Here is a 13,786-nt window from a genome sequence, read left to right as displayed (position 1 = left end):
ACAGTGTAGACTAGAACAGCAGAAGAGAATAATAATCTATTTAAAATAACACTGACAATACCAGGGGGGAAAATATATATACACTACAGAATAGAATTTGTGTAAAATAAGGTTCTGTGGAAGAGAACAGACTTAACTGAATGAGGATAATATAAAATAGATTTCAATAAAATAGAATAGAAAAATAATAGAATAGAATCTGTGTAGAATAAAATTCTGCATTATACCATAGACCAGAGTAGGAATGGTACAAAACAGAGTTCAACAGAATAGAAGATAAGTGATGTAGAATAGAGTTCTGTATAATGGAAAATAATCAATAGAATAAAATGTAATAGAATGGAATATTAATAGAATGGAATTTAAGTAGAATGGAATAGAATAGAAGCTGTGTAGAATCAAGAGATAATTGAAAAGAATCAATAGAACAGAACAGAATAGAAAAGAGTTCTATTGAACTATTTAACAGCATAGAATTTTAGTCAATGCAACAATTAACAGTTACAGTAAGTTTAATATGTTTATTTTATTTTAGTTTAAAGAATTTATCTTCTATGGAAAGATAACAGAATGGAACAGGGTTGATTTAAAATAGATTTCAATAGAAAAGAAAAAAATACAATAGAATCTGTGTAGAAAAAAATTCTGCATTATACAATGAACCAGAATGGAAATGGTACAGAAGAGTGTTCTACAGAATAGAATACAAATGATAGAGAATAGAGTTTTGTATAATAGAAAAGAACCAACAGAATAGGATGGAATAGAATAGGAGTGGTGTGGAATAAAGTTCTGTATAATAGAATCAATAAAACAAAACGGAATAGAATATGAATAGAATAGAATGTGAGTAAAATAGAATTGAATTGAAATGAGAGAATTGGGGAGTGGTGTAGAGTTCTGTATAATAGAAAAGAATCAATAGAATAAAATGGGAATGGAATGTGAGTAGAATAGAATATGAATGGTGTAGAATAGAGCTCTGTATAATAGAATCAATAAAACAAAATGGAATAGAATAGAAATGGAATGGGAATAGAATAGGTGTATAATAGAATTATGTTTAATCGGGCTTAAGCGGTCACGTGACTACAGTGTCGGGCGACTTTTAAAACACGCGCCGCTTCGCCACACCGCTAGGTGGCAGTAATGTCCTGCTCGGTCTGCGGATAAACTAAACAAAAATATACGGTGAGCGGCAGCGGGGTTTGGTGAGTTTAGCTTGTAGCCTGCTGGAGCCGCTGGGGAATTCGAGACATCGCAGTATTTCCACAGAGCGCCGTTTACTGATTTTATAACCGCGTGGAGCAGAAAAACAAACACCAAAATCCTGCACTGGACTTCAATGGCAGCGAGGAGCCGCATCACGGTAACGGGCTCATCGTGTGCTAATGGTGCTCGCGGGTTCAGGCACTGGGTGACACTTTAGCTTCATTTCCCGGAGCTTCTGCGCTGATTTGCTTCAGTTTATAACGAGCTGAGTGAGGTTTATTCTGATGGTGATTTAGTGATTTAATAATGCAGCTCTTTAGTGTCACACTGCGCTGCCGTGTCGCTTGTTTGGAGTCAGAACCCGTGAAAGATAGGTGCGTTTACCTGCAGCAGCGTTAACATTTCTTCTGTCATAATATAATATCTCTACACTGTTGTCCTCCAATCTCTACACACGGATCAGAACACCATCTCTTACTCTTCTTTATCGCCGTTATGATTCGTCATGTTTTTATTCTTATTATCCGTGTTCTGTTATATTTACTGCTGCTGACTGTCAAGCGACTGTTTGCGACACTGTTTCCGGTTTCTCGAGCTAGCCAGTTATATTACTATTTAAGGAGATTTAATGCAGATAGTTGACGCCTAACAAGGTTTATAGATTTATTTACGTGATAAAGAGATTTATATTTCCAGTCGTGTTAATTTTCCTGCTAAGCTAGACCAGATTGTCCAGGTAGAGCAGCCGCTACGTTGTTGCCAGCTAACAAACACGGCGTTGCTAACGCCATATAGCAGGGCTGTTCGATTCCTGGAGTCATTGCGCGACTCTGGTTCCTGAGAGTCGATTCGACTCTCATATTTTTTAAAAATGGCAAAAGGTGAACGAGCAGTTTGTTGAGAATTCTATAGTAATATACGTAATATACAACGAGTAACACACATCAGTAACTGAGGTATGAGCGATATATCATGTAGAAAAATTTTTAAAGCTTGGGACTCGGCTCACTCTTCCTGAGCCTTGTGTTTAGAGAATCGATTCTTTTTTTGTTGAATCGTTTCCTGAGCTGATAGACATCTGTGACACACACTGGCTAACGCTAAATATGTGAAGATTTAATAAAACCAGCTCTTTTTATATGCACAGTCATGTTCTTATATTACTTTACTCTTGGTTGAAAGAGACAGATTGTACATTATTGTTGTGTATAGTGTTAAAAATGACGTTAGCCTGCTAGTCAGGCGGGTTAGATTGTCAGCGTTGCTTTGCACGTTATGAGAAAAAATACGCCAGATTTCTAAAAAAAAATAAAATAAATCTATTAAATAATCATTTAAATGTCTCATTAAAGAGTTAAAATCCATCATATGAGCACATAAACGTGTATATAATGTATTTAATGTTTTCTCGATGCCTGCATGACTAACATCAGGTCAGATGAATTAGCATGCGTGTTTAGCTCAACGATTAGCGGAACACAAATAACTTTAAATACACTTTATTGGATTAACGTGGATTTATTAACTTAATCACTTGCCTTTTAAATCTACTATTTAACCTTATCTTAGGTTCAAACCATTTGTCTGTGGCTTTAGCAAAAATATCAAGAGGTAAATAATGTAATAAGTTGGAAAATGGGGATTTAATGCAGGACCAGGTATCAGGTATTTATCAGAGCGGTGTGGTTAATCAGTTGAAGTTTTATCATTTCATATCAGTGAAAATGAAGGTTAATAAATTCCTCTCATGACTGAGCTAGTATCGGTTTATGTGGTGAAGTTTTCTGTAAGGAGATGTTTCATTAACATTCAGGGAAGGAAGGAGTCTCCAGGGCAAGCGGGTCCTACCCAAGCCCTAACTTAAATGTAATATGGAGTTGTCCCGCCCTTTGCAGCTTGCTTTGGTCACTGGTGTACAGTCATGTTGGAACAGGAAGGGGTCATCCCCAAACTGTTCCCACTAAGAGCATGAAATTGTCCAAAATGTCTTGGTATGAAGCTGAAGCATTAAGAGTTCCTTTCACTGGAACTAAGGGGCCGAGCCCAACCCCTGAAACACAACACCTGAACTCAATGATTTGGAGGGGTGTCCCAATACTTTTGGCAAGATAGTGTACGTTGGCAGACATGCTGTGTGAAAGTCTGTGCATGAATCCTGCTCTCTCTCCAAAGGTAATTTAATCCTATGTGTAACTTTCACTGAAATGCAGATTTATGCCAAATGCTTTTGTTTGACCTATTGACCAATCAGCTCATAAGATGGTGGGCAAATGAGGAAAAGTAAACAGTAAGGGGGGAAAATGGGGTGTAGATTAGGAGATTTCTGCCGAGTTGATTGGAAGAAAATTTATTGCATATTTTCAAAATAAAAAAAGTACCACACAAATATATGTGCACCCCACGCCCAGACGTACATGCTGATCATCTCAGTCCAGGTTTATTCCCCTCTCTGTACTAGATGTTTGATTGTGTCTGTGGGGATTAGTCATCATTCAGCTAAAAGAGCATTAGTGAGATCAGACTCTGATGTCAGGATGTTGAAGGAGACTCCAGTTCCAGTTCATCTCAGTGGGGTTGAGTCAGAGTCAGAGTCAGGGCTCTGTGCAGGACACTCCAGATCTTTCACTTTCTCCAACCTTCACCTCCACAGCATGTCTTCGTGGAGCTCAGGGGCTTCGAGTCCGAGTCTCTTGTGGTGTGATTCCAGAGCTGGTCCAGTTCAAGTTTTTCTTAGCATCAGAATTTAACTGGAGCAGGTTTACTCTGTTCTCAGTACAAACTGAATTTTTTAAGGTTTTGTGGTTTTTGGTGTGGGTTACTCCTATCAGCAGCAGTTTTTTCACCAGTCGCTGCTCTTTCTGCCTCTCGCAGTGTGCCATCTGGTAATTCTGCACTGGCACTGCTCCATTACTCACATCCGAGCTCAATGCCTTCTCTACACCACTTTATCATCATCATCATCGTGTGTGTGAAGAGAGTGTTTGATCCATGTTGCTGACTGATCCTGTGTGTGTGTGCAGGTGATGAGAGAAGAGCAGCTGCTGCCCTTGCGGCTGCGAGCGCAGTAAGGCCGTGGGCTCAGCATGGCACAGGGAGCACCGCAGTTGGACTTTCACGTCCTGCAAGATCTGAAGCAGCGTTTCCCAGAGATCCCAGAGAACGTTGTGTCCCAGTGCCTTCTGCAGGTGAGCAGCTTCTGGGGGGGGATTTAAAGCAGGTGTTCAGCCATAACACTGAAGACCAGAGAGAGATAGAGGGAGATGGCGAGTGACCTGGCCTACTCCTCCTCCTCCTCCTCCTCTTACTGAGTCTTTGTTCCCTTCTCTGGTGTTTGCTCTCTGGTCAATAATTCATGATTAGAGGAAGGAAGAAGCCAGAATTCTGATACCTGTTATAGAACGCTGACTCATGGACACTGAGCGCTTCGCAACGAACCAAACAGAATCCGGACTAAAAAATATCCATCATTATACAGGTGTAATAATTTCATATAATTTATTTAATTCTAATTATTACAAAATTATAGAAATGTGTACATTTTTAGATTTTTTGTTTTAAGCAGTCAGTAATTATTAAATATTTATTAAATAAATAAATAAATAAATAAATAAAATGGGTGAATAAATAAATAAACCTGTTATTGTAAAATGCTACAAAAAATAAAAATTATAATTATAAAAAATAATTAGAATTTGTCAATTGTAATAGCATAAAAATTTGCTAATTATTTGTTCTATGTTGCTTAATTATTAAATGAATAAATATTTCAAATATGATTTGATTTAGATTTAATAATCAAATAATTGAGTCTATTCTAAAATTGAATAAATATTATAATAAAAGTGTTCCATGACATTTTAAAAAATTTATTTTTGAATTTTTTCTCAGAGGAACAAATGAAATGCTCTCACTGGAACGCATAACGAAGATAGCGAAACTTTAGAGGTTCAGTTTAGTGATTTTCCATCTTTCTCTAAGCAGATTTACTTTGAATATTTTCTATTATATTTATCTTCAGAATAACAACAACCTGGAGGTGTGCTGCCACCTGCTGGCTCAGGAGAGCAGTCGCTACCTGTACGAGGAGTTCCACAGTCCGGAGGAGGTGCACCTGAGCCGCAACCGCATGCTGCACATCAGCGTCGGCGGCTTTCCTCCGCCCGAGAATGCCAACGCCAACTCCAACGCCGGCTACACCTACTTCATGAGCGACCATGCGCGCTCGGCCAGCACACCCACCCCTCCGCCCAACGTGCAGGGCATTTCGCCCACCTACACCCCCGTGCCCTCTCGCTACATGACCCCCATCACTCTGGCTCTGTCCTCCAGCATCCCATCCGCCCCTCAGGCGCTCCAGATTCCTCCTGGCGCGTACGGGAACAGCGGGAATGCCCTGTATATGCGCCCTTCTCCCTCTCAGAGCCCTCAGCCCACACCCTGGGCGTCATCCGGTGCACCTGTGTACTCTCCCTCGCCCTACAACACTCCGCCGTACCAGTCTCCCTACAGCTCACCCCAGCACCACACCTTTTTACCTATCAGCCCTCCCACCATGCCCAACATGGCATACCAGCATGTCCCCTACAGGCCCTACATGCCCGCCAAAAGCTCCATGAAGAACCAGATCGAGATCACGCTGGAGGGGCGGAAGCGTAGTAACTCCCCCATCCCCGGTCCTCAGGGGCCACTCTACATGCCCAACAGCCCCTCCCCTAGCTCACCGTCCAGGGCTATTAGCATGGCACCGCCCCCTGGCACCTCCTTTCACCCGGGTGTGTACCTGGGCGGCGCACGCCCACGCCCTGCCTCCTCTCCCCAAGCCGGAAACGCCACCTACATTAAGATTAAAATGGGGCCTGGGCAGCAGCTGGGCTCAGGATCGGGATCTCCGTCTCCGCCTGTGGAAGCAGAGTCGCTCCTGAACATCGTGGATCAGGGCGAGAAACATGGCGCTCCCGCCCCCATCCTGCCCATCTCCGCCACAGCGGGCAGCAGCATCAGCCACATCAGCCACATGCCCCGACGCTCCAGCTCCGGCTCAGACGACTACGCCTACACTCAGGGTAGCACTTTAAAGTCATTAATAACACCATCAATGCTTATTTACTTCAATTAAATCATCATTCAAATCAACATTCAGCAGCATAACAGCATGAAAAGAAATAATACGCTCAAGAAAAAATAACCGTTACTCCTGATTGCCCTGTTGTCATGGTTACAGAGTATCAGGAGCATCAGAGCAGGCGTGCTTTTTTTATTTAGCTTATTGTTTCTCAGTAATTCACACCTAAACATATGGCATGTGATTTCCCAGCTTGGGCGGAGCAGTGTGTGTGCTAAATGTGTGTGTGTGCTAAATGTGTGTGTGTGTGCTAAATGTGTGTGTGTGTGCTAAATGTGTGTGTGTGTGCTAAATGTGTGTGTGTGTGCTAAATGTGTGTGTGTGTGCTAAATGTGTGTGTGTGTGCTAAATGTGTGTGTGTGCGCTAAATGTGTGCGTGTGTGTGCTAAATGTGTGCGTGTGTGTGTGCTAAATGTGTGTGTGTGTGTGTGCTAAATGTGTGTGTGTGTGTGTGCTAAATGTGTGTGTGTGTGTGTGCTAAATGTGTGTGTGTGTGCTAAATGTGTGTGTGTGTGCTAAATGTGTGTGTGTGTGCTAAATGTGTGTGTGCTAAATGTCAGGATCATGTCTTTATATTCATATATGTATGTGCCCATTTGGGTCTGTCCTGATCTGACTGTGTCATCCGTGTGACCCCTAGCCTTGTTGCTGCACCAGCGTGCGAGAATGGAGCGTCTGCTGAAGGAGCTGCTGGCCGAAAGACAGAAGCTGGAGCAGCTGAAGGCCGAGGTCAACGAAATGGAGTATGATGCACTGCAGAGGCGTTTCAGGCGTGTTAACAACTCTGGCTTCATCCCTCGGGTGAGCACACACACACACACACACACACACAATGGTGTGTTAGGACTCATGACTATAAAATGATTGCATTGTGATGATAGTAAGGATGCTGTTACCTCATCATTAAAGGTGCGGTCAGTGATTTTTTTTAAGTCTGAATACTGAGGGAATTCCTCATCAAAGAGCAACTTTGATCAAATTCCCTTGGAATTTGTAACTGTGACTCCTCACACATTATCCGTAGTCAGCCAGTGAGGATGTGGAGGCGTGTCTCTGTCACTGTTGTGTCTGTCTGTCTGTCTGTCTGTCTGTGTGTGTGTGTGTGTGTGTGTGTGTGTGTGTGTGTGCGCGCACAGCTTGGAGGTGTGTCCTGTCTGTTTATCACAGACAGAGAGACAGACAGACAGGTCCCACAGATAGAAAGGACCCCTAGACAGACGGGGCCCACAGACAGACAGAGACATACACACAGTGAATTATTATTTTTATTACCTATCACACATCCTGATTATATTGTCACCTAGCGCAGTGTGAATGTGCACAAGATGCTGAATGTCAGGATGTGACGTGACGTGAGAGACAGATAGATAGATCACCAGAATATACTTGTTTACCTTCATTATGTCAGATTCCTTGTGCAAGCTGTACATGTTTTTCTCTTAACATAAAATGTGTTCGTGTCAAAGCAGTGACCGGTCTGCGTGTTTGTCTGTGTATCCTGTCTGTCTGTCTGCGTGTGTCTCTGTCCTGTCTGTGTGTCTGTCCTGTCTGTGTGTCCTGTTTGTCTGTCTGCATGTGTATGTGTCTCTGTCCTGTCTGTGTGTGTCTCTGTCTGTCTGTGGGACCTGTCTGTATGTGTCTCTGTCCTGTCTGTGTGTGTCTCTTTCTGTCTGTGGGACCTGTCTGTGTGTGTGTCTGTCCGTCTTTGGGACCTGTCTGTCCGTCTTTGGGACCTGTCTGTCCGTCTGTGGGACCTGTCTGTCTGTGTGTGTCTCTGTCCGTCTGTGGGACCTGTCTGTGTGTGTGTCTGTCCGTCTTTGGGACCTGTCTGTCCGTCTTTGGGACCTGTCTGTCCGTCTTTGGGACCTGTCTGTCCGTCTGTGGGACCTGTCTGTCTGTGTGTGTCTCTGTCCGTCTGTGGGACCTGTCTGTGTGTGTGTCCTGTCTGTTTCTGTCTGTCCTGTCTGTGTGTCTGTCCGTCTGTGGGACCTGTCTGTCCGTCTGTGGGACCTGTCTGTCCGTCTGTGGGACCTGTCTGTCCGTCTGTGGGACCTGTCTGTGTGTGTGTCTCTGTCTGCATGTGTATGTATGTCTGTCCTGTCTGTGTGTGTCTGTCTGTCTGTGGGACCTGTCTGTCTATCTGTGTGTATGTCTCTGTCCTGTCTGTGTGTGTGTCTCTGTCTGTATGTCTTCCAGCCTGAAGAGATAACCAAAATCCGGACACAAAACAGACAGCTGCAGATCGACATTGATTGCACCTTGAAGGAGACGGACCTCCTGCAGTCTACAGGTAAATCTCCGTCAGTGGACAGCGACTCATTTTGGACTCTTCTCACACCAAATATAATTAAACACTAAACCACACCGGTCAGAGATAAGGCCGTCTATGGAGAACGATTTCAGGTGAGAAAAAAAACCCCAGATGATATACTAGTCAGGAATGATTGACAGTCCAGAAGCCCCGCCCCTTCCCTCCAGCTCATATTGTCTGTCCTGAGTCCTCATTTTCTGTCACAGAGAATGTTTGGAGTTTATTAATATGGAATAAAATCTCAGTGTGTTAATAACTAAGTGATCTAAGACTCTATGATGAATTTGGATGTTCATGATCATGTGAGTGAGTAATGTGCTCTTCCTGTTTCTCTTTACATTTACACTCACAGTTTATTATTAATTACTGTACATAATGTATTTTTTTATGGGAGAGTAAGACTGAAAAGTTTTGTACTCGCCTTAGTTTGTCTTCTGAGGAAAGAGGGAAAAAATCAATATGTTGTAAAGTTGTGCTGCTGTAATTAAGCTCGTTATTTAGAGCAGCATTATACAGCAGTCTAATCACAAGCTGTGATGTTTTGCTGTATAGAGCTGTAATCTGTCCCGACTCCATGTTCAGCATGATGCACCAAGTGAACTGAAATGTCCCTGTTTTCATTTTTTAGCTTAATAGGTTTTAAGGTTATTGCTATTCTTAGACTCTGGCCTGTTTTTATTCGAGGATGTTTTTTGATGAGCTGAACATTTCTAGCTGCAGTGCTCAGGCATGGTGGATTCATCAAATCTCTGGTTCGTTCTCTCTCTCTCTCCCTCTCTCCAGGCAAGTTTGACCCTAAAGCCATGAACAACTTCTACGATAACATCCAGCCTGGTCCGGTGGTCCGACCCAAAAAAGGTGAGAGACCAGAGCCTTAGCTAGGAGCCCCAGAGCTACGGGACTCATCTAGATAAGTCATCATTATTATTTTCCTTTTTCCTGTAACTCTGAGGCACAGCCCACATCCAGGTCGATGCGCTGTAGGACTTCCTATCATCTATAATCAGTGACCGAATAGTGGAACATTACACTGATGGACATCTTCAGCAACCAGAATCACTTGAAATCTGAAAGCAGTGCAGATAAACCAGTTTTAATTACTAATATAAAATAAAAAAGAGGGGAAAGATGGAGAGGGTAGAGGATGATAAGGGAAGAGGGTGGAGATGGAAAAGATGGAGATGAAGAGATGGAAAAGATGGAGAGGGTGTATATGGAGACGGTAGAGGTGGAGAAGGTGGATAAGGTAGAGAATGGAAATGGAGAGGGTAGAGTATGATGAGGGAAGAGGGTGGAGGATAATAAGGGTAGAGGATGGAGAAAGTGGAGATGGAAAAGATGGAGAGGTGTGGAAATGGAGAATGTAGAGCAGGTGGAGATGGAGAGGGAAGAGATGTAGCTGGATATGGAAAGATGGATAGGGTAGAGATGGAGAAAGTGAAGATGGAGAGGGTGGAAAGATGGAAAGGGTGGAGATGGAAAAGATGGAGAGGTGTGGAAATGGAGAATGTAGAGCAGGTGGAGATGGAGAGGGGAGAGATGTAGCTGGATATGGAAAGATGGATAGAGTAGAGATGGAGAAAGTGAAGATGGAGAGGGTGGAAAGATGGAAAGGGTGCAGATGGAGAGGGTAGAGGTGCAGATGGAGAGGATAGAGAGGGCTGAGAGGTAGAGATGGATATAGACGATATAGAGATGAGATGTAGATATCGAGAAAGAGAGGTGGAGAGAGCAACAGATATAGAATGGGAGAGATATAGATATAGCTAAAGAGATGGAGAGATAAAGAGATGGATATAAAATTCCTCTGTTAGAAAGCGTAATTGTTCCTCTGACTGGTCTAAAGCTCTTTCCATAACTCTTGTTAAACATCTCCCATGCTGCTGTAGAGTTCAGTGATGTAGCTGCCTCTCTTCCTCCTATGAGCTGCAGTAGGAGACGTTCTCCATCCGCTCTGCTATTTAAATACCTTACTGATTGATTTCCCTGACTGGTTTTAGCACTTCCTGTCTCACCCCAAACCTCCACCCCCACCCTCCCACCCCCGCTTGCTGTCTCACTTTAATTCCTGCTGACCTTCACTGACTCTCGGATGGGAAGGTGGAGTGCGGTGGTGTCGTGTTACCTGTAACTGCTTTCTCGTCATCGCAGCATCTCTTACAGCACCTTAACCTCACTGCTGAATGATGTGGGGATGAGTCAGGAGTTTCCTCTCTCTCTCTGTTTATCTTTCTCTCCCTGTCTGTCTGCCCCCCCTTCTTCTCTTACTGTTTATCTCTGTCTCTGTCTTTACCTCCTATTCTATCCCTCTCTCTCTCTGTCTGTCTGCCCCCCCTCTCCCTCTCTTAATATTTGTCTCTTTTTCTCTCTCTCCCTCTCCCTTTGTCTCTCTTGCGCTCTCTCTCTCTCTTTTTGTCTTTCTCTAACCTAAACCCTCTCTTTGTCTCTCTCTCTTTATCTACATCTTTTTCTCTGTCTCTTGTTTTGTTTATCTGTCTGTCTCACTCTTTATCTCTCTATCTGTCTGTCTCTCTTTTCATGTGTGTTAGATGGAGGAGGAGCAGTAGGAGTAGTGGCAGCAGCAGTAGGAGGAGCCGCAGGAGGAGGAGCAGGAGCAGGAGGTCCGAGGCCAAAGCCGAAGCCGGCGCCGCAGCGTGACGAGGACTTTGAGGGAGCTCAGTGGAACTGTGAGAGCTGCACTTTCCTCAACCATCCAGCTCTGAACCGCTGTGAGCAGTGTGAGATGCCGCGCTACACCTGAAACCCCGCCTCTTTTAGCACAGCCCCGCCCACAGCTGAACCCCCAACCTTCACCTCACTTCGCCTTTCCCATCATGCACCTTTCCAGGCCCTGCTGAGGGAGATGCGACCAATCCTGTGTACCCCGTCAGGCCATGTTCCCTCTTAATCTTAATTAAGCCCCGCCCCCTGCTGGCCTCAATCAGGCTCCGCCCCCTCGTCCGTGCACTTGTCTGAACGACTTTTCTTTCCTACTGAAAAATGATCAGGTGAGCCTAAGAGAACAAAAAAAATGGGGTCTGGTCGGCTTTAGAGGAAACCGAGCTGAGGAGGGTGTGGTTTAATTTCGGGGGCATGGCCTCCTTCCCAGGCAGAAAGAGACAGCCATGTTTACACGTAGAAGGGAACCCGGAGCCGACCGGATGGTAAAGCGGTGCGCGAGCCAGGCTCTGGCCGGTCTTACTGTAGACGTCACACTGTATGTGCTCGTGGAGAGCTAATCGCTGAGTGAAGAAGAACACTAAGAGACAAAAGTGCACATGAATTCTGTCCTACCTGGTACTTTTATGCATATTAATGCCATACTGTATTCTGTGTTGAAAGGTGTTGATTTATTTCCTGTGCAAATACATCACATTGCTGTACTTAATAAAGGAGTTAATTCTATGTGATGACACACTGCAGCTCCAGCGCATGATTCTCAACGTGGATGGAGCTGAACCCCAGGGTTAGCTAGATGCTAACCACTGTGTGAGTGTGTGAGAGGGAGACAGAGAGAGATGAGTGGAAATAGAGATAGCTAGCTCTAGAGATAGATGTATATATTGACAGATGGACACTTCATTAAGGTCATCATTAAATTCAATAGCTTGCAGTCGGTTGAATTTTGTTCAGATGAGCAGATACGTTTTATACTCTGTAACCAGCTTCAGTGTGCACAAATTTAGCCATTTTCCATACGCTGGATAAAAAAACATCCCTTGTGTTCACTTACCTGCACGATTCCTGTAGAAACTGTCCGAAAATCAGATTTCGGCATGTTTTTAAAACTCATATTTATGCTAGCAGTCGACACCCACCTAAAAGAGACGTTACTTTATCCATGGAAACATAGACCGCCCACTTTTTCTGAAAGGGGGGATTATGGTGTGGGGTTGTTTTTCAGGAGCTGGGCTTGGCCCCTTAGTTCCAGTGAAAGGAACTCTGAATGCTTCAGCATACCAAGACATTTTGGACAATTCCATGCTCCCAACTTTGTGGGAACAGTTTGGAGCTGGCCCCTTCCTCTTCCAACATGACTGTGCACCAGTGACCAAAGCAAGGTCCATAAAGACATGGATGACAGAGTCTGGTGTGGATGAACTTGACTGGCCTGCACAGAGTCCTGACCTCAACCTGATGGAACACTTTTGGGATGAATTAGAGCGGAGACTGAGAGCCAGGCCTTCTCGTCCAACATCAGTGTGTGACTTCACAAATGCGCTTCTGGAAGAATGGTCAAAAATTCCCCATAAACACACTCCTAAACCTTGTGGACAGCCTTCCCAGAAGAGTTGAAGCTGTTATAGCTGCAAAGGGTGGACCGACGTCATATTGAACCCTATGGATTAGGAATGGGATGTCACTTAAGTTCATATGCGAGTCAAGGCAGGTGAGAGAATACTTTTGGCAATATAGTGTATAACAGCTTCAACTCTTCTGGGAAGGCTTTCCACAAGGTTTAGGAGTGTGTTTATGGGAATTTTTGACCGTTCCTCTAGAAGCACATTTGTGAGGTCAGACACTGATGTTGGACGAGAAGGTCTGGCTCACAGTCTCCACTCTAATTCATCCCAAAGGTGTTCTATGGGGTTGAGGTCAGGACTCTGTGCAGGCCAGTCAAGTTCCTCCACACCAAACTCACTCATCCATGTCTTTATGGACCTTGCTTTGGTCACTGGTGTGCAGTCATGTTGGAACAGGAAGGGGTCATCCCCAAACTGTTCCCACAAAGCTGGGAGCGTGAAATTATCCAAAATGTCTTGGTATGAAGCTGAAGCATTAAGAGTTCCTTTCACTGGAACTAAGGGGCGGAGCCCAACCCCTGAAAAACAACACCTGAATAAAATGATCTGGAGGAGTATCCCAATACTTTTGCCAATATAGTGTGTATGTTCACTCTGTCACTTCTTTTAATTTTATTTAACCTCAGAACGTTTTTAAATGAAAGGTTGACTATAAATGATCTTAAAGATTCAAAATGACAAATTAGATAATTTTTTTTTAAATCTGCAGATGAACATTGGACAGAAACAACCCTTTACATCTTTGCGTGGCTGATGTCCTAATTATTTGACATTATCCTTAACATGGTCATTTTCTCACAGTTGACTGATTTCTCAGATCATTTAGTGAGCTTGTTT

At 43.8% G+C, this 13,786-nt stretch overlaps 1 protein-coding gene across 2 annotated transcripts; it reads left to right on the top strand.

The window, feature by feature from the left end:
• Positions 1-1,165: 1,165 nt before the first annotated feature.
• Positions 1,166-12,060, top strand: tab3 (TGF-beta activated kinase 1 (MAP3K7) binding protein 3). Of its 2 annotated transcripts, none has more exons than XM_058390313.1 (7): positions 1,166-1,369; positions 4,233-4,397; positions 5,231-6,275; positions 6,975-7,135; positions 8,531-8,624; positions 9,429-9,503; positions 11,195-12,060. In XM_058390313.1, the coding sequence occupies exons 2-7, from the start codon at positions 4,296-4,298 to the stop codon at positions 11,404-11,406; spliced, it is 1,689 nt and encodes a 562-aa protein (XP_058246296.1). In that variant the 5' UTR covers positions 1,166-1,369; positions 4,233-4,295; the 3' UTR covers positions 11,407-12,060. The 2 variants fall into 2 exon arrangements, with proteins under 2 accessions (XP_058246296.1, XP_058246298.1); XM_058390315.1 differs by lacking the exon at positions 1,166-1,369 and adding an exon at positions 1,432-1,586.
• Positions 12,061-13,786: the final 1,726 nt, after the last annotated feature.

Source organism: Hemibagrus wyckioides, linkage group LG05 (assembly GCF_019097595.1).
Source record: "Hemibagrus wyckioides isolate EC202008001 linkage group LG05, SWU_Hwy_1.0, whole genome shotgun sequence".
Classification (NCBI taxonomy): Eukaryota; Metazoa; Chordata; class Actinopteri; order Siluriformes; family Bagridae; genus Hemibagrus; species Hemibagrus wyckioides.
Note: the sequence above shows the minus strand (reverse complement) of the source record. Positions and strands in the feature narration are given on the sequence as shown.

What these genes read in the sequence shown, in the direction of transcription:
- tab3 (XM_058390313.1), top strand. Translation starts at nt 4,296, where the DNA reads ATGGCACAGGGAGCACCGCAGTTGGACTTTCACGTCCTGCAAGATCTG. An exon ending in ACTCTGGCTTCATCCCTCGG is followed by an intron (nt 7,136 to 8,530) that starts GTGAGCACACAC and finishes TATGTCTTCCAG; the next exon opens with CCTGAAGAGATAACCAAAAT. An exon ending in GGTGGTCCGACCCAAAAAAG is followed by an intron (nt 9,504 to 11,194) that starts GTGAGAGACCAG and finishes CATGTGTGTTAG; the next exon opens with ATGGAGGAGGAGCAGTAGGA.